The sequence below is a fragment of the Eublepharis macularius genome, chromosome 16, assembly GCF_028583425.1.
Source record: "Eublepharis macularius isolate TG4126 chromosome 16, MPM_Emac_v1.0, whole genome shotgun sequence".
In the NCBI taxonomy this organism is placed as follows: Eukaryota; Metazoa; Chordata; class Lepidosauria; order Squamata; family Eublepharidae; genus Eublepharis; species Eublepharis macularius.
In genome coordinates, this window is record NC_072805.1 from 15,853,743 (window position 1) to 15,875,067 (window position 21,325).

General features: G+C 42.8%; 1 protein-coding gene across 1 annotated transcript in view; it reads right to left on the reverse strand.

Moving 5' to 3' along the window:
• LOC129343935 (fatty acyl-CoA hydrolase precursor, medium chain-like) overlaps positions 1–21,325 on the reverse strand; it is a 42,304-nt gene that overhangs the window by 11,984 nt on the left and 8,995 nt on the right. Inside the window, exons 3-6 of the mRNA XM_055000347.1 lie at positions 14,405–14,534; positions 10,172–10,305; positions 3,853–4,006; positions 2,620–2,724 (exon numbers count right to left, since the gene is read on the reverse strand). Coding sequence (XP_054856322.1) covers positions 2,620–2,724; positions 3,853–4,006; positions 10,172–10,305; positions 14,405–14,534 — 523 coding nt within the window. The remainder of the gene's footprint in view (positions 1–2,619; positions 2,725–3,852; positions 4,007–10,171; positions 10,306–14,404; positions 14,535–21,325) is intronic.

The following is a 21,325-nucleotide window of genomic DNA, read 5'->3' on the forward strand; positions in this document are numbered from 1 at the left end:
GAGAGGAAGGGCCTCTGGGAGGACTTATTTTGGCGCAGTTCCCCATTCAATTCCGGATGAGGACGTTTGTCAGGTTGTGTTGAAGATCTATCCTTACCAAGGGAAGCATATTAATTGGCTCCCGAAATGGCGTGCTAAGCAACATCTAGCCTTCTTCCTGAATGTACCACATATAGACTTAAGAACAGTAGAAAGAATCCAGGGTCCAATATACCATGATCATATTCTACTTACATTCTTTTCCCCAAGGTTACCAAGACTTATTTTGGCTAAAAGCAATTTTCTACAAATATATGGAATAACTCCCTTAAAGAACCTCCGTGACCCAATAGTTAAACCACTGGTTCCATTAAAACGTTTCATCTCTGAAAGAAGAAGTTGTGATAGAAAGATGAATAGGTCTATTGACAACATCGACCTATGTAAAGATTTACCACCATCTTTAGACCAGAAAAAGGAATCTAATGAAAGGGAAGGCAAGCAGGGAAAGCCATCCCCCAACAATAGAAAGGAAACTAAATCTGAATCCAACTAATGACCCCACCAATAATTTAGCTAGCAAATTCCATGATCTAACTGCTACATCAGCTTTGGACTCAATTGAAAGCAACTTGTTTATATCCTTTTCCAACCTGGACTTACAAGAACAGGGCAATATGATAAAACGTTTTCAAGTTCTTCAACAGAAACTAGAGGATCTTCATCGATCGTCTCATAGAAAATACAGCAGGCTCGAAACACAAAGTCCTGCAGAAATTGACTCCACCCCAATTGCCCAAACAAGTGCTCATGATGGAGCTCTCAATGAGCTTGAAGCTAGCGACATGGAGCATGAAGGCAATGCCCCGCTGCCCCTCGAACCCAGGATTGTAATGAGAAAAACCAAGGCTCACACCACATAGACCCCAGATCCGATCTTGCCATTCTCCCAAGATTGACTCCCAAGTACCCCTGTCAAAATCCTTTCATGGAACGTGGCGGGATGGACATCTAGGATAGGGTCTCCAGCTGTAGCTGAGTTCCTCAACAACTTTTCAATAATACTACTCCAAGAGACTTGGAAGATGTGTCCCTCCCAGGATACACAACCTTCACGGAGAAAGCAATAAGAGGGAGGAAAGGGGGGCGCCCTAAAGCTGGCCTCTCTTGTATGATCTCAAATGCTCTGAAATATGATAGAGTAGAACTTCTTCATCCTCTCCTTCAACGTTAGTTATTTATTTGGAGCTGAATGTCAGTGCCCTTATTTTGGTGGCAGTCTATATCCCTCCTATCTCTAACAAAGTCCTTTTAAATCAGGCTTGGTCTCAAGAGAATCTGATAGATAGACTAACCATTTTCCACCCTAGAGCAAAGATTTTGATGGCAGGGATTTAAATGCCCGTATTGGAATGAATGATGAATTATGGCTGGCCTCAGCAGGATTTACTGAGATTGAATCGACTGATCTGGGATATCTGTACTTCTACGAAAGGAGATCTGAAGATGGGAAAGTTAGTCCCGCAGGCCTGAAACTCTTGGATTTTGTTCTGAAGACCAATATGATCATTCTAAACGGGTGGGCCGGCATCGATGAAAGGGGAGACTACACGTTCTTCTCAAACAGAGGTGCAAGTTTGATAGACTATTTTTGAGTCTCCCCTGATATAATCCCATATAAAATGAAATTGCAAGTGGAAACTTACCTTGGAGGTGACCACTTGCCCCTGTCACTTTCAATCAAAGGGAATTTTGAGGTTCTACTATTAGCCCATGAGGTCCCCCTTTGCCAAGAGGGCTATTTATTGAAGCCAGCCCGTTGGGCCCACCACGTGGAAGCGAGAGCTAATGCTCTTCTTGAAACCCCTGAAGCTCAAACACTTATTAGAGAGCTACAGGACAGACAGAATACAGTACACACTCCATCAATTTTGGTTAAGTTATTAGATTTGTTGACACCAGCCTTTACTTGTAAACCATCGATATGAACAATGAAGAATAGGCATTGCCCCACTGGGGTGGTGATGAAGAGGTTGCTGAGCTTACTGTCTTAGCGTTACTATTGTGCGTTTCAGTGGGCTTCCAGACCAAGCAACAGGTTGCAAGGTGCGCTATGGATGGCTTACATAAATTTAAAAGCAAATACAATAGTGCATTACCAAATGATATACATGTATGGAAGCAGGAGAGTGCAATATGCACAATCACTCTATTGTGAAAAAAGGGCAACGTGTGCATTTTCCACGCAGGTACAGCATCCATTCACCTGATATACACAATATGGTGACTGTGTATATCAGCTGCATTACAGGGGCCAACAAGCTACCACACTGCAGAAACAGAACGCCAGCATTTTGTCTGCAAAGGGCTTATGTTGTGTTTCATGCACATCTTGGTCACTTTTAACCTGTCACTTTTCTAACCCTATTCAATCAGATATATCCCTTGAATCTAATAAAGAAATCCTTTTTGCCTAGATTTGTTCCTCTAAATGATAGCAAATGCTTGAATTTCACACACACGCACTCCGGGACAATATTTGCCTGGAACTGTTTCCAGTGGGTTTTCTCTGGGGTGAGCAATTTGAGGAGGGGCTATTCTTAGGAGCACAATACAAATGTTACACAACAGCACACTTACTTTCGCAAGGACTTCTGGGTGGGAAGTCAACAAACCTGGAATCTGAACAACTCCACTTTCTGATATGGCTCTCTTAAACAAACCCTTGGATAACGGAGATAATACCTGAAGGAAAAAAGTATGCAGTTTAGGATATATTAAAGATCTAAGGTGTTTGAATAGTAGGTGAACCTGGTTATTTCTCTGAGGAGGTGTAAATGCAGCCTCTTGACCAAAGGAGACCCAGGCAGGTGCTAAGGGTTATATGCACTCCGTTGGAAACTTTGAAGGTTTATGTTTTGGTCTCATCTGGCATGACCGTATTTTAAACATTTTTTTAATTCATATAGTTTTCTGAACACAAACTAACAACAAACTTATGTAACAGCTTATAACACAGAAGTTGGTCCAGTCAGGGAAAACAACATTCGATAATAAGATCAACAATATGGGCATTTAACAATCTTTAACAGTAACATATTATGGCAACGACATATATCACAAACTGTCTGGTTTGTGATATATGAATAGTCTAGGAAAGGCAACCATTATTCGAGAAATGTTAACTAGTAATGCAGGTTATCTAGAGTTTGAAGATGGACTGAGATTCTGTCCACAATAAAAAAAACCCAAAGTTTCACAAACCAGTTTCACAAAGGAGGCAAAGTCCCCCCCCCCCCGATAATGCAAGCAAACAACCTCGGCTGAAAGGTTTGATGAAGGAGAATTACCTGATCTGTTCCAGCCTATCCATCTCCCTTGATCTCCCTGTTGGATGGAACCAGGATAAATCCCACTATTTGGGACACAAGACCAAGCCCTGTAGCACACTCTAGTCCTAATAATGAGGAGAGAGGGAGTTTCCCTCCACATTAACTTGCCATGGCTTTCCCATCTTCCAAACTCTGTTTCTGTGAATGGCTTTGCAGGGGGCTGCACCAGCCTTGCTGAGCCTGTGGGCATTTGGGGAATTTTGAGCACAGACGGGGGTTTCTAATAATACAATGGCTGCCATGAAGACCAGGTCCAACCACAAAATGTTGGGAGGCTCCACAAAATATTAGCCAATTGCAAGCTTCCTCCTATGACAGGGGCAGCTTTTTCTGAATGGGAGCTCCTTGCAGATGTAAAGGTGATGCTTCCTAGGAACTTCAGAAGTGCCTCCTGCTCCAATGAGGTTTAAGGCCGCTTTGGGGGATAAAGAAGTGAGCACGATGGTGCAGAGGCAAATTCTACCACTGTCAGTATACCCACCTGAGCATCAACGCTAAATGCTCCTGCAGACTCGCCGAATATGGTCACAGACTGGGAATCTCCTCCAAATTGCTTGATGTTTTCCTGAACCCACTGGAGAGCTGCGATTTGATCCAATAAGCCCCAGTTTCCACGAGCTTCTACAGATCCAGTACTACAAGCAAGACAGACACAGTACACAACAAAATCAGAAACAGAGAATCGACTACATCATTTACATGCATTTTTCTACTTGTTACAAGCCAGTGCTGGAAGAGTATGAAGGGAAGACACTCAGCCACTACCCCGTTCTTGCTTCTTTTTGCTGCCAACATGATCTAGTTTCTCCTGTCCCTCGGCCTTTCATTAGAGTTTCATCCACTGCCATTTCTCATCCATACACAGTTAGAGGTCTACTCCACTGTTCTCATTCTTTGCTTCAGGCTTTTTTATCTCTCCCGATTGGGCTGCCTAGTCTTTTAACGTTCTCTGCATTTTCAATCCCCTTCCCACACAGCTTACGCGATAGACTGAGAGCCAAGCTACAAGTGACGAATGACACTTGAACGGCAAGTGAACAGACTCACGTGCAGGGCTCATTTGGAGGGTGAACGCACAGAAACGCTGCTCCGGCAGTTCCCCCAAAAGGTCACTCTCAGGTGGCTCCGCTCACCTGACTTTTGGCCATTTGGGGTGGGGGAACCCTCCTCTGCCTGGCACCGACCCGATCCCGGTCCTTTCGGCCGCATTCTGGGTCCAAAAGGGCCAAAAATAGCAATTTCTGCTGGAATTGGGGCCAAAACAGCTTGGATAGGGGGCCATTTTGGGCCCATATTGGCCTGGATAGGGGCCAAAATGGCCCTGATCAGGCCACTGCCAGGTGTGGGAACACTCCCCCATCTGGCAGCAACCAAATCCCGGCCATAGGGCTGTGCAAGCCCTGGTCGCTTCGGGTTTCCCGCTTCGGGTTTCCCCGAACTGGGAAACAGCTTCGGGTAAAGTGTATTTCCGAAGTGGCAAGCAGCTTCGGAAATACAGCTTCGTAAAGCTTCGGGTTTGCTTCGGAAAGATTCGGGTGTCAATTTCACTTCTGGCTTTCGGGTGCTCTGGGGGGGGCAATTTCTTTCCGAGGCAAACCAAACTTGGTGGAGACCTTCTCCTACCTCGTCTCTAACAACTCCCCAAGTTTTGGAAAGTTTGCTCCCACTTTGGGGGCCATTTTATGGCCTCTCAAAGAAGCTGCCCTTATCCCCCCTCCTTTTCTCCATTATATCCTATGGGGGGGGGAAAGAAGAGGCTTGTCTGGCTAGGGGTGGCATTTTGCATGCAAAATGCCCCCAACCCTGAGGGGACCTCCTCCTACCTGTCCTCCCACCCCCCACCAAGGCTCAACCTGCTCCCACTTTGGGGGGCCATTTGGGGGGGCCTAACCCAAAACCCCCAAAAGCCCCACACAGCCCCAAAGACACCCTCCCCAACATTCCCAGACTTGCCCTTACCCCAAGAGCAGGCTGGCCAGCCATCTCCCATTGTTCCCTATGATGGGAACTTTTAAACTCTCTTTCCCAGGGCAATTATGCACATCCCAGGGGTGCCATAATGGAGGGCACACTCCTGAGTCCAAGCTTGTCCCTGTGAAAGCACACCTGAACCACATACACCCTCCCCAAAATTCCCCCACGACCTACAGAGAGGGCTGGCCAGCCAGCCCCATTGTTCCCTATGATGGGAACTAACCTAACACCAAAGAACAAAACCACAAACACACACTGAATAAAGTTTAAAATCTTTATTTTTCAACCTTCAAATACCGAAAAAAGGCATGGTAGTGTGACACAGCACACCATTCCCCCCACTCCAAAGGAACACAACTCACTATACACCAGAGAATCTGAAAAACACAGTTACATGCAAAAAATCTTTATTTCCTGTTGTGATTCAAGTTACACAGCAAGAACACAACACTGCGGGCAGACACACACAGAGACACACACACAGACACACACACCAGGAAAAACTCTTCCCCCTCTAACCACACACACACACACACACAATGTAGAATTTTTTTTAAAAAAATTCACTCCCACCCAGTCAAGCCCCTAATCCTCCCCTCTGCTCCCCACACCCACCAAGACAATCCCCCCCCCCCAAGAAAACCCTGTGAGTCACTGACTCGCTCACCACTCCTGCAGTCCAGCGATGGTCAGGCGACAGGCAGGAGTTCAACGGGGGAAGTCCTCCTCCACAGCAAGACTGCAGAGACAAGATGCTCGACCAGCCACAGCAGCAGCAGGAGTCTCTCAAGTCTCTCAGTCTCTAGGAAAGAGCAGAATGGAAATTGGTTATTAAATAAGTATATTAACTCTTTAAAAACTACTTCTAAATTCTAACCCCTCAGTCCCAAAGTGTGGAAACCAGAGTATAAAACTAGGCCAAAGCCTTGGCACACACCAGGGAAGCCACCCACTGTAGAAATGAAAGGCAGGCATAGTAAAAAAAAAACTTTAAACAGAGCAGCAGTAGGCCAGCTTCAAGTTAACCTCCCCACCACCACCACCACCTAGGCCAAAGCTTTGGCACACACCAGGGCTTGGCATGAGTCTGCCCCTAGGAAGCCACTGTTAAATTTAAAAAATAAAAATAAAATGCAAACTTAAAACAAACCCTTTCCCAAACCTATTGCCCCCCAACCACCCCCTCCCCCAAAGATCAAAGAATCTTGTGAGTCAGTGAGAATCACTTACCAGTGAGATGCAGGGCCAGTCAGCAGCACTCCGCAGCAGGGTCCTCCTCTTCCAATTTCTGTCCAGGAAAGCCGCTTTCTCAACGTCAGGGTAAATTGGAAGATTCCTAAAAGGAAGCCTCCAATTTATAGCCCTGCACTGCAGCATTTTAAAAAAGATACTCTCCTGCCAGAGAATCCCCATTGGCTGGGCTGGAAGGAGAATACTACTGTAGGATTGGCCACTCCTAACCTCTCCTCCCACTTGCACTCATTGCAAAGTCTGCAAACAGTGCAAAGAATCCCTCCAAATGTGCAGGTTTGCTTGCTGCTTGCATTGGCAATGGAAATCAGCAGCAGCAAGCAAAAGCTCCTGCCACATTTTCAGGGATGGGAGGGGGAAGGAGGAGGTTAGAGTGAGTCACTCACTACTCCTACCCCTCCCCTCTCCAAAGCCGGAACTGGAAGCCTTGAATAGGCTTCAAAACATTGCCTTTTTTTTTTAAAGCACGGGAAGCTTTTGCTTGCTGCTGCTGATCTCCATTACCAATTGCAAGCCTCCAGCGATAGAGATCAGCAGCAGCAAGTAAAAGCTTCCTGTGCTTAAAAAAAAACAAAACGGCGCTCTAGCGGCCGCTCCGAAGCGACCTGAAGCAACATGAATTGCTTTGAATTGCTTAGCTTCGGTATTTTCGAAGCGGGGCCATCTTGCTGGCCGCACTTCGGGAAATTCTGAAGCTACACGAAGTGGGTCGCTTCGGGTAGCTTTACCCGAAGCGAAACCCGAAGTGACCAGCCCTACCCGGCCATTTCGGGCCCGACCAAACCAATTATGCTAATAACACACTTCCGGTGATGGCGAGGGATGTGGCATATGCTAATGAGGCGTGCTAATGAGTTCCTGCAGCTCTTTTTCTATGAAATGACCCTTGCTCACGTGTATTCCTCCCTGTTCACTTGCGCTCCACTTGATCACTAAGTGGAGTGCAAGTGAACAGGGAGGAATACATGTGAGTCTGTTCATTTGCCGTTCAAGTATCATTCGTCACTTGTAGCTTGGCCCTAAGTGCTTGACATAAAAATGCCTAAATCCTGCCTCTCCACACCTATGTTTTCCTCTTCTTTCACTAGAGCTGTCAATCACTGTCACATTTCCATAAATAATGTCATCAGAGGAGTTTTGCAGGTAGACAAGCAAATAATACAGACACTTGTTACCTTACATTCACATATGAGCCTCCCATGTACCCACCTGGAGTGGGGAATTACCAGGGGCGGCGCAAGGGTTTGCGGCGCTCGTGGCCATCTGGCCGGGCACGCACACGTGCACCAGCCTGCGTGATGATGTCACATGTGACATCATCACGGGGAGTGCGCTTGCGCGCCGCCGTCACCGCTGCCAGCCTGATCACTGCGGTGGGCAGCCTCTGAGCTCTCCTGCTTGGTTGCCTGCGCCGCTGCAGATGCTTGCCTGCGGCGGCTGCGCCTGGCCAGGGGCTTGTGCTGGTGGCGGCGGTGCAGGGCGGGAGGGATAGGAGGCTGCTGCTTTGTGGTGCGCGCTCCCGCCCCCTGTGCCTCCTCCAGCGCTTCCTCCTGCACCCTGCGCCTGAGGCCACCACCTACCTGGCCTCTATGGGCACGCTGACCCTGGGAATTACCAGCCCTCAGCCCCAGTTTCCCACCCACAAGGAGTTAAGGAGCAGGAGTGAAAATGGGCTTCACTTAGTGACACTCAAGGAATCGCCCATAATCTCTTTGGTAACCCCCCCACCCCACCCCAAGACTAGTCAAGGCAGCCTAGAGCATCACCCAGAAGTGACATCACATCCTCACCAAACTCTCTCATTTCTACCCAGGTACTGCCTCCCAAATCTCCTGACATTTACTGAGGCAGTATCGAGAACTCTAGCCACATAACGTCTCAGGAGAGCCTCATTATACATTATTTATTCATTTATCTACATCATTTATAGTCTGCCTCTCTCACTGAGACTCAAGGCAGATTACACAGTGTGAGTCAGTACAGTCAATATCAAAGACATTTCAATAAACATATAATAGAAATATACATACAGTTTGCAAAGATGTAAACAACTGGCTGGAAAACAACTAACAACATTATTCAATTTATATGCCACTTGTTCAGGAGGACAACAGAACACCCACTCAGAGCAGTTTACAAAGTGTGTTATCATTATCCTCATGACAATCACCCTGTGAAATGGATGGGGCTGAGAGAGCTCTGAGAAGCTGTGACTGAGCCAAGGTCACCCAGATGGCTTCAAGCGGAGAAGTGGGGAATCAAACCCGGTTCTCCAGATTAGAGTCCTGCCGCTCTTAGCCACTACACCAAACTGGCTCTCAGCAGAAATCCAATACAGAGTTGAAAAAAACGTTGAAAGAGCATAAGCAATTCCACGACTGACATATTAAACAGCATAGGGACTGTATTGTCGAAGGCTTTCACGGTCGGAGAACGATGGCTGTTGTGGGTTTTCCGGGCTGTATGCCATGGTCTTGGCATTGTAGTTCCTGACGTTTCGCCAGCAGCTGTGGCTGGCATCTTCAGAGGTGTAGCACACTGTGACACTGAGAGATCTCTGTCTTTTGGTGCTACACCTCTGAAGATGCCAGCCACAGCTGCTGGCGAAACGTCAGGAACTACAATGCCAAGACCACGGAAATACAGCCCGGAAAACCCACAACAGCCAGCATAGGGACTACCGAGTAGGATCATAATGATCGAAGTCTACGGTCCTTCACTGTTTCCAGCAACAGTAGTAGTAGTCTGTGGTCCCTTCCTATCCCTTTACTGATGGGTTCCTATCTCTCTAATGATGGATCTCTTGAGACCACTTCCTTTCAGTACAGTCTTTCTATCTAAGCAAAAGTCCCTCTTGAATAATTAAATTTTGCGTTATTTGTGGAAGGCCAGGATAGCTTCAATCCCTTTGTGAGTTCATCCCAAATCCTGTTAATCAAAACATGTGCTGGGAGTCCCTTGTTGAAACTTAGATTCTCGGGCTCATGGGGAGTGTCTGGATCAGGATCACAGTGCACAGAAAGAAGGGACTGAAGCTCCACACACCCTCCATACCAAATGACTCCACGGAGCTGCTGTTTTTCCAGTTGAGGAAACTTCCATATAGCTCATGTGGCCGGAAAATACTTCCCCTATGCCAGAGGCCCCCACACACCTGAATGTAAGTGTATTGTATTTTGCTACATTTCCATGTTGAAATTTCTTACTGCGCAACACTTGCTAACCAATCATGTTATAATTAATTACACTGATGTCTTGGTGTCATGAAGGTTCTAAAAATTCTGCTGCTCAAGGGAGGAGCCAGAAGGAAACATTTTCTTAAGCATGAAATTGCCTTGGGTGTCCTCTTCTCTTTTTCCAAGAAAAGTGTTATAAAACCACTCTCTACACTCCAGTCCTTTGTGTCTAATTGGAGAAGACATTGAGGGTGGGCTGTTTCCAGCATAACTACAGGGCACTCCCAAAATATATCTGCTTGGCAGGACCTGGAGCAGACCCATAGACAGCCTAAAGTAAAGAGAGGCTCATAACCTCACAAAGAAGAAAAAGGCCCTCCTGGTCACCATCCGTCTTACCTAAAGAATCCGAGGAGGCCCAGCCTGTAATGAATTGTTACAACGACCACGTCTTCATAAGCAGAGAGTACAGATCCATCACACATAAAAGCTCCTCCCAACACCAGCGCTCCTCCGTGGATCCAGACCATTACCTGAAGAAGAAAAACCAGACCAACCCATGATGTTCCTAATGCAGACAATACCGATGATAAAAGACAAAAACATTTTGAAAAATGGCAGAAGAAAATATTGGAATTCGTGTGGGCAGGAAAGAAACCAAGAGTGAAAATGAAAGTTCTTTGTGATGCCAAGGAAAGGGGCGGAATGCAGTTACCTGATCTTCGACTTTATCATGAAGCGATATGCCTCGTTTGGCTAAAAGAATGGGTGTCTTTAACCAATCATAAATTACTAACTTTGGAAGGCTATAATAAATCTTTTGGATGGCATGCATATATGTACAAAATAGACGCAATGTTCCAGCACCACTACTTAAAAAGAAATTTATTATCGACTTGGCTAAAGTACAAAAAATTTATAGACCAGAAGAAACCACTGTGGATTATACCAGCTGAGGTGATCAACCCCAACTTAGAATATAAAGGAAAGGAATGGCTTACCCTCAAAGATTTAACAGAAGTAACAGATAATGAGTTGAAGCTTAAACCAAATGAGGAGTTGCCTTTTAAATATGGTTGGTTGCAATATAGACAAATTAAAGACTTAGTTGACTCAGACTAAAGGAAAACAGGCTTTAGAACCAAGAATTCAGAGTTAGAAGAATTATTGTTGGGAGGTAATAATAAAATTATTTCTAAAATGTATAAATTGTTATTGAAGTGGTTTACGGAAGATGAAACAGTTAAGGTGCAAATGGTAAAGTGGGCTATAAACTGTAATAATGAAATAATGATGGAAGCATGGGAACAATTATGGAAAAATACTTTAAAAATATCAACATGTACTAGTAATAGGGAGAATGGCTATAAAATGTTATATAGATGGTACTTAACACCAAAAAAATTAGCCATAGCCAACAAACAGCTATCCAATAAGAGTTGGAAATGTAAGGAGCATGAAGGTTCTCTATTTCATACGTGGTGGACTTGTCGTAAGGCTAGAGACTTTTGGACCAAAATATGTACTGAGATGTCTTTGATACTTCGTTATAATGTTGGAAAAAATCTAGAAATGTTATTATCATTGCATTTGGAAGATGTTAATAGAAATGATAAGATATTGTTATATTATATGATATCAGCAGCTAGAATAATATATGCTCAGAACTGAAAGAGAGAAGAAATACCTGAAATTGAAGCGTGAACAAGGAAATTGTTGTACATGGCTGAAATGGACAAACTAACAAGAAATTTGAAGGAGCAAGATCAAGAAGCATTTTTGGAAGATTGGAAAAAGCTGAAAAAATATATAGAAAAGAAATGGGATGTTAAGGGACAATTATGGTCTTTCGAGGGGTTTTAAAGAAATTAAGATAAGATATAACTAAGATCTTTACTAATAGTAAGAAAAGAATAATATTAATATAGTAATAAGGTATTATTAATAACGGGGGGTTGGAGTGCAGTTGGAAGTCATTATTGAAAAGGGGGGAGGGGAGGGGAGGGGTGGGGAAACATATACAGGGGTATTGAAATGGAGTGTATTGGTATTTGAATTTGATTATATATTGACCCATCCAATAAAAATTTATTAACAAAAAAGAAAAGAAAAACCAGACCAAAGAAGCTCGCTGGGACTCTGTTTGCTGGTTCCAGATGCAATTTAAAAAAACACCACAACGTGATGATAAACGACAATCATTGGATGTATTCTGTTTTGTCCGGCTGCATATTTAATGTTAAGCCTGTTTAATTATTTATTTATTTATTTAATTCGATTTATATCCCGTCCTTCCCACAAAGGGGCTCAGGGCAGCTAACAACATTTAAAAATACATTAAAATCACAAAAACATAAAATCAACAATAATTTTTTTTTTAAATCATTAAAATAGTCCAGAAACAGGCTATTTAGACAAATATTGGGAGTCCGTAAAGATAGAATGTTTTGGAAATCTTTCATTCACAGGGTCGCCATAGGTCAGAGATGACTTGACGGCACATAACACACAATTTAATGTTTAAAAATCTCCATATATGACAGAATACTCAATGTCATTCCAAACTATATTCCATTTTATTTTCCAAGGAACTGTTTTTGTATCTACTTTTTTTCTTGGCAAGAGGGGTCCTTGAACCAAGATCCTGGGCCTGGCAGCTCCAAGGCCTTGCTTTGTTTGCCAACTGAGCTGCCTGCCTTCACAGAGGGCTGCTTACTCATCTCCTCTGCCCCACAGTGCCCCTCCTAGAGATCCAACAGGACCTTCTTGGATAAACTGACTGAAGGGTCCAATGAGACTTCACTGGGAGGTATAAAGCTGTTGCCTCCAGGTTGGGCCCTTCGGCCTGAGCAGTTTGTCTGTGGGGTCAAGAAATGTGTTTAGCCTGCTTATCCAGGTTCTTGCTCATTAAGTCCCCTTGACTGATCTTCTGCCTAGTGTTCTGGGCAGGACTTTGCTGTCCTCTTTGAGGCCTAATTTAAGCTTCTTCTTCCCTCCCACTTCAGATCTCTCCATGCTCCTGACCTGTTTTACGTTTCTCACTCTCTGGCTGCTTCCATACAGGGGTGCAAAAAGATGCCCCCACCACAGAAGCAGCGACAAGTAGGGCAGCAGCCATCTGCACGCACTTGTTGCTATTCCCACCCTACCTCTCTCCGCCATTCTCTCATGTTGGTGCAGAAGCACTGATGGAACAAGAGTTGTGCTGCTCCCCCTGCAGGCTTACAGTCCCCCCCTTTGCCCCTTCCCAGCTGAGCTGCAATTAAAGATACCGCAAGGTTCATCTGGGACAAGAAAAAAGTAGGGCTCCCCCCCTTTAGGGAATGCAGAGATTCACCCTGCCAATCTGAAGACGGAACTTAGTTCTGCCACCTTCCTGCACTGACTTTCCACATGGGGCTCTGCCCACAGCCACCACCCTGCATTTGCTCCATTGAATTGGATCCAAAGAGGTTTTCCTATGATGCAACGTCAAAGAGAAAGCCCTATGCCCGGAATGAACAAACGTGACATTGCGTAGAAGCTCTAAAAACACGCATGGGCAACAGCGTTCCATGCAGGAAGAGGAAGCCCTTGGGAGACTCTCCCCTCTTCGTCCCTTTGGCTCCTCTGTTCTACCGATACTTGTCCTGTTAGCCAAGTCTTGGATTAGCTCTCCGGTTTCATCCCTCTTCCTACTCCTTTTCACCAGCTTGCACTTCCTTTCTCCTGCCTGCAACAACATACCCTGAACATGAGCTTTTATTTCTTGACTTTTATTTATAGTTCATCTTTCTTGCTGAGACTCAAGGAGGATTAGGGGCTATAAAGCTGTGCAATCAGACAACATAAGACAACCAATGAACCTGCCTACCCCCCTTCCCCCTTTCTTATCCCTTCTAATGTTTCCACATGTTGACTTTTTAGATTGTAAGCCTGTGGGAGGGATCACTGCAGGGGTCTCCATCCTTTTTGAACTTGCAGGCACCTTTGGAATGTCAAGAGGGGAGGGGAGTACCAACCCAATAGGGCTACCCCAGGAGGCAGAGCCAAACCTCAAATGGGTTCTACTGGAGTTGCCTCCCTCCTCACACCCCCTGGTAAGAGGAAAAGCTGGACGGGTGACTAAGGAAAAATCAGGTGCTTACCAGTCTTCCTGATCCTCCAGTGTCAAACCCTTCATTTGAACAAAAATAAGCCCCACCTTACAATGGCCCCACCCACTTTCTGAAAAGCTCTGCAGGTGCCAAAGGAAGTACTGGTGGGCCCCATGGTGCTCACGGGCACCATGTTGGGGAACCTTGGGCTCATGATATTTGTATACATGTACAGCATATTATTTTTTTTCACAGTCCACCAGATGTTAGGGCTCGAATATTTGGTCCCACACTGATTTAGATTTTATCCAAGAATCTAGGAGTCAGCCAGATATCAGTACGTGGTCTGTTCGAAATACTACAGCTGTTTGCAACTGGCCAGTTGTTATCCTGTCTATGCTGATATCAGGTGTTTAGTTAGGCCTTTTGGAATCGCACTTTGCGCTCCTGTCACTACTGCAATAATCGTTGTGTGTTTCTCCCAGAGATGCTGAACTTCAAAACTTAGATGATGATGACGATTCCTACTACATAAATTAAGCAGAATTTCACTTACAGGCAACTGGGCTTTCGTGTTTGGGGTGTAAATATTCAGGTAGAGACAATCTTCGGATGTAGTCAACGGAGGTAATGTGGCATTCACCAAACTCTGAAACATATCAAGCCATCCCAAATCTTGCAGACATCTATAGAATAAAAGCAAAGGAGAGCAAACAACAGTGAGATCAGCCAGCAAAATGTCTGGATCATCAGGATATTGTGTGTATGTGTTTGTGTGTGTGTGTTATGTGCCATCAAGTCACCTCCGACCTATGGTGACCTTGGATAATTACATTTTGGCATGAGTGAGTGTGTGATATGATGACATTTTGTGTTTGCTTGCACTATAGATTTAAACTCATGGTCATTACCCTGGGAGGCCATTCCAAATGGGTAGCTGTGTTAGAGGCACCTTAAAGAGTAAGAAAAGTTATTTCATGGGTCAGTGCTCACTTCATTGGATGCAAGCTTATGCAGAAATAAACGTTGTTATGGTTGGAAGAGGAGGATTCAGCGCTGTCCCGCTCCTCAGGTTTCAGAGGAGGACAAACCAAAGAGTTAGAAAGACGGAAAGGTCAAGGCATCCTGTTTACTGCTCTTATTATCCCTTCGTTCCCGTTCTCAGGACTTTCTCCTCCACATCCTCCTTCTCACTCTTCTTTCCTGGCTTTGTTCCAGACACCATCTGTCCTTCTCCTTCTTCCATCTTGGAACCATGGATGCAGGACTTGTCCTGGCATCCATGGCATCCTTAGACTAGATCCTTAAACACCGAATAAACTAAACTAGATAAGTAGACAGGATCTGTCTCTCCTCCTTTCCTATAAGACTATGGAGTTCCTACAATAAAGAACTCTTATTTCCTTTCTTAATGTAAGTGCATGCATTGTTGTTTTCTCTCCTACACACACACCAGCCAGCAGAACCAGCTCACAACCACTTATGATCACACTTCCACTGCTAAACGATAAACTCTGCTAACAGCCCAAACATGGAATCCTTTCATTAGGTTTCTGGGGACAACACAGGATTTTTTTTATCAGTTATTCTTTAAGGTTTGTGAGGCTCCTTCCTCACTAGTGCCCCCAGACAGCCCTCTGCCATGATGCAACAGAACCCTGGTACATCATGTGTTAATAGAACACTTAAGAGCTCAGTTTTCTTAGCTTAATGCACCTGGATAGAAATGTTCTTTCCAATTAGCAACTCAAGGCCATTGATCAGGAGAGTGGTGCAAACTGATTGCAATGCTTGGAGGGGGCAATAATGACCATTCAGGAGGCAGTTCTGGAAAGTTACTAGAAACTGGCCTTCTAATTGGACAACACTGGTCAGAAGCCTATAACTGGACCAGGGCCTTAGCTTCTGAAACTCACCAACTTGCAGAACTGAATCACCATCAGCATCTTCAGATTTCATGCTGTGCTGCTTGAGATTTGAATTTTTGCGACTTCTGGTTTGTGATTAATGGAGACCTGACATAGTCCAGAAGCTGGGCTATCAAGAGTATCTGTTTTGGGCTTGCCAGGTGCTTGGATCACCGGCAGCTGCCTCTTCTCAGGCAGAGGAGGGTCTCGAATGCTACAAGACCCTGAGAGCGTGTGAACTCAGTGACGGGGGGAGTTCTGAATAAAGGATTTCCCCCACCACCTTGAGGTCCCCTTGGAGAAGGGTGAGCTAAAATCTCTACAGTGCTCTTTGAGCCATTCAATTGGCATAAGGTCACCAGAAACCAAGCCTCGAGACCAAATTTGAACAATTGGAAACAAAAAGAAACAGCACGAAGATCCCACAAGGAACATAAGAGGTAAAGATTGTTATCTTACTTTCCGGAATTGGAAATAGAAGAGAGACCCACTCAAATTTTAACACAGTGGACGATTGGGACATAAGAGGAAAAGAGAAAATAAATTTGGGACTAAAAAGAGAGCTTGACAAACTTTAAAGCACACAAAAAAGTATTTTTTGTTTATGCATACCTGCAGTCGCGGCAGAGATAACAACCCTGAGAAAAGGGAGGGAGTCGGAGTACGAGTGCAGCAAATATCGCGAGAGGACAGAGAGCATTGAAGGAGTTGCCTAGAGAGGCCCAATTTGATAAGAAGCAACAGGAACAAGGAAGCAGAGGAAGAGAGAAGATAGCGGAAGCAAAACAAAGCAAAAACCACGAGAATAAGGAGTGAGAATTTAATTGAAACAGAAGATATTGCCAGCCATTCTAGGAATCAGGAAGTAAACAGGAAGTTACCATAGAAAAATTGTGCCCGACATTTTGAAAGCTTAAATTGGACTGGATTTTTAAAAAGAAAATAGACTTTAAATTAGTGGAATTAAGTAAAAATATTGGAAAATAAAAACAGAGCTTAGAAAGAGAGCAGATACCTGTGGGGGGGGGCGCAAAATCAAGTCCAGGAGTGATGAAGAAAGCGGAGAAGGAATGGCAGGTAACTATAGAAATAGCAATAGAAATACTGGGGGGAAAAATGTTGGAGGGCAACAAAGAGCTGAGTCAATTGATGCAGATGATGGAGGACAGCATGATAAGAAGTATAAAAGAATTTGTGAAGTCAGAAATAAGAAAGCTGGCAAGGAATATAGAGGGAGTTAAGAAAGATCTGCAAACAACAAATCAGACAGTTCAAGAAATGGAACAGAAAACTACAGGGCTGACATCTAACCTGAAAGAAGAAAATCGAGTGCTGCAGGAACGGATGGCTGTAATGGAATGTAAGATCACGGAAAATCAGCTGAGATTTAGGGGCGTGCCTGAGTCTACAACGCAGACAGCGCAGGAGCAAATAACAGAAATTTTGGCGGAATTTTTAAATATGCAACCAGAAGAGATAGCAACAAATTTGGATCTATCATACAGAGTCAATTCCACCTATGCGCAACAGAAGAATCTACCAAGAGATATTATTGTTCAATTGATAACAAGAAGAGTGAAAGAGGAAATCCTGAAAAAACATTTTGAAAATCCTCTGTCAATAGAAGGGAACAGAGTGAGAATTATGAAAGAGCTTCCCAGAAGAATTCTACAGGAAAGGAAGAAGTACAGAGAATTGACGCAAAAGTTAAGAGATGAGAGCATAAGGTACAGGTGGGAACTCCCGGAAGGATTGAGCTTCCAATTTCAGGCAAAGAGAATCACTATTAAGGCAAAGCATGAGATGGATCTATTCTTATTAGAAAATGACAAGGACTTTCCCAGAACAGACAGAAAATAACATGATGGAGTACAAATTAATATCTTGGAATGTTAATGGATTGAACTCACCACAAAAACGTAAAGTAATATTTCATTGGCTAAAGAAACAAAATTGCAATATAATATGCTTGCAGGAAACACATATAAAAGAGCAACATGCAAAATTTTTGAAAAATGGTCAATTAGGGAAAGAGTTTATGACGACTGCAAAACAAAAGGGGAATTGTGATATATATAAAAGAGCAATTGGATCCTAAATTAGTTTTTAAAGATGCAAATGGAAGATATGTGGCGGTTGAAATAATGATGAACTCTAAAAAGACTTTGATTTTGGGAATATATGCACCAAATGGAGCAAAACATGAATTTTTCAAGGAGATTATACAAAATTTAGACCAACATTCATATGACCAAATAATGTTTATGGGAGATTTTAATGCGGTAGTGGACCTGCAAGTAGATAGGAAAACTAAGCTGACAAAGCAAAAATTGGGGAAGTTACCAAAATTGTTTTTTGAACTGTTAGAACAGGAAAAGCTGGTGGATGTTTGGAGAAGCTGGAATCCTAAAGTTAAAGATTTTACATTTTACTTGGCAAGACATCAATCGTTTTCGAGAATTGATATGATTTGGACAACAAAGGAGTTGAGTGTTATGACAAAGAAAATTGAATTAATGCCAAGAGTGAGTTCAGATCACAACCCTGTAATGTGGAAGGCCTTGAGTGGACACAGGAAAATAAGATGGAGAATGAATGAAGATCTGTTACTGAAGCAAGAAAATGTAGAATATATCCAAAAGGAAACGAAATTCTTCTTCCAATACAATGTAGACCAAGAGGTACCAATGCATACGGTGTGGGATGCATATAAAGCAGTGATGAGAGGAATTTTGATTACATTGAACAATAAGGGGGGGGGAAAGAGATGAGAAATTTAAAGAAATTCAGGAGAAAATTTCAAAAAAAGAGCAAGAGTTAACGAAAAGACCGGGTAAGAAAGTAATAATCCAAGAAATTAAGTTATTGCAAGAACAGTTAAAGACTTTTGCTAATAAAGAACTAGAATGGAAACTGAGGGTGTTACAGCAGAAATCATTTGAAGGGGCAAACAAGCCAGGGAAATATCTAGCTTGGCAACTTAAAAAGAGGAACGAAAAAAATATAATTAATAAAATAATAGAAGATGGGAAAGATGTAATGGACCATCAAGCCATAAAGAGAACTTTTTATAAATGTTATGCAAAATTATTTCAGAAAAGAACAATAGAAAAGGGGAAATCAATGAATACTTGGAAAAAGCTAAATTACCAAAGATTACAAAGGAAATGAAAGAGACCTTAAATTGCCAAGTTATGGAACAGGAAATTTTGGATGCCATAGAGTCAACCAAAGTGGGGAAAGCACCGGGCCCGGATGGAATATCAGCAAAGTTTTATAAAATAATGAAAATGGACCTAGTGCAATCCCTACGAAAGCTGATGAATGGTATTTTGAAAAGAGAAGGCTTTCCAGACATTTGGAACGAAACCACTATTTCGTTGATACCAAAGGAGTCACAAGATTTAACGGATGTAAAGAACTATAGGCCAATATCTTTATTAAATAATGACTATAAATTTTTTGCCAAGATATTAGCAGAATGGCTTAAGAAACTACTAATGGACTGGATTGGAGAAGCCGGATTTTTACCAAATAGACAAATCAGAGACAATTTGAGAGTGGTGTTAGATGCCGTGGAATATTATGACAAGCACCCTGATAAGGAGATAGGCTTTTTCTTTGCGGATGCAGAAAAAGCCTTTGACAACTTAAATTGGGACTTTATGTTTGTAACAATGGAAAAGATGGACTTGGGGAAAGACTTCATAGAGGCAGTGAAGGCTATTTACAAGAACCAAAGAGTGACACTATGTTTAAATAACGATGTAACAGCAAGATTCGAGGTAAGATAAGGTACGAGACAAGGATGCTTACTTTCGCCCTTATTATTTGTGATGGTGTTGGAAGTCCTATTGAGGCAAATAAGAGAGGACGAAGACATTAAAGGAATAAAGATCAAAGGTTTCTCATATAAGTGTAGAGCTTTTGCGGACGATGTGATGTTTTTAGTAGAAGAACCAACTCAGAGATTACCAATATTATTGGACAAAAGGAGTTTGGAGACCTGGCAAAATTTTTTATAAATAAAGCTAAGTCCAAATTGCTTTGTAAAAATATGAGAAAGGAGAAACAACAGGACTTGATGAGAATAACAAATTGCGAAGTGGTTCAGAAAACAAAATACCTAGGAACTGAGTTAACAGTTAAGAAGAATAGATTTGTTTAAGAACTACGAAAAACTATGGGCTCAGATAGAAAAAGATATGATTAAATGGAATAAGCTAAATCTGTCTCTGTTAGGTTGCATTTCAGTAGTTAAAATGAATGTATTACCTAGAGTGATGTTTTTATTACAAACGATTCCAATCGTAGAAGACAAAAAGCAGTTTGATAAATGGCAGAGAAAAATTGCAGAATTTGTGTGGGCAGGGAAGAAACCAAGAATAAAAATGAAGGTGCTATGTGATGCCAAAGAAAGGGGGGGCTTGCAATTACCAAATTTGAGAATATATCATGAGGCAATATGCCTAACTTGGCTGAGAGAATGGGTAAAATTGTCTAATCGTAAATTATTGGCTCTAGAGGGACACAATAAGCTGTTTGGATGGCATGCATATTTGTGGTATGATAAATACAAAATGGACTCTATGTTTCTTCATCATTATGTTAGAAAGAATCTCTTTGTGGTATGGCAAAAATATAAGATGTTTTTAGGTGAAGAAAGACCATTGTGGATAGTACCAGCTGAAGTTGTGAACCCAAGTCTGGAATATAAAGGAGAAGAATGGATAACCTACAAAGATCTGTTGAAGTGGGACAAAAACGAACCTAGGATTAAAGACAATATAGAGTTACCATTTCAATATAGATGGTTACAATTTAGGCAAATTAAAGATCTATTTGAAACTGATAAAAGAAAGAAAGGTTTTAGACAGGAGCATGGGGACCTAGAAGAAGGTTAGGTGATGGCCTAAAAATTATCTCTAAGATATATAAACTTTTGTTGAAATGGTACACGGAGGATGAAACAGTTAAAGTTCAAATGGTAAAATGGCAATGAATTTTAATAGAGAAATTACAATGGACACTTTGGAGAAACACAATGAAAATATCGACAGCTACTAGTCTAAAAGAGAACGGCTATAAGATGATGTACAGATGGTCTTTAACACCAAAAAAACTAGCAAATGCCAACGATCAAATGTCAAACAAATGCTGGAAATGTAAAAAACATGAAGGTTCAATGTATCATATGTGGTGGACTTGTGAAAAAGCTAAGCTATTTTGGTCTAAGATTTTAGCTGAAATGTCAATTCTGAAAAGTAATATAGCAAAAAGGCCAGAACTGTTATTATTGGGGTTAAATATGGAAAATGTTAATGTTAAGGATAGAGCCCTGGTTTATCACATGACGGTGGCTGCAGGACTACTGTATGCTCAACACTGGAGACAGGAGGAGCTACCAGAAATTCAAGATTGGATTCAGAAACTGTTGCACATGGCGGAAATGGACAAATTAACAAGGAAATTGAAAGAACGAAATCCAAGGGAATTTGTGGAAGATTGGGGTAAACTTAAAAAATATTTAGAAAAGAAATGGGACATGAAAGATCAGTTGTGGTCTCTTG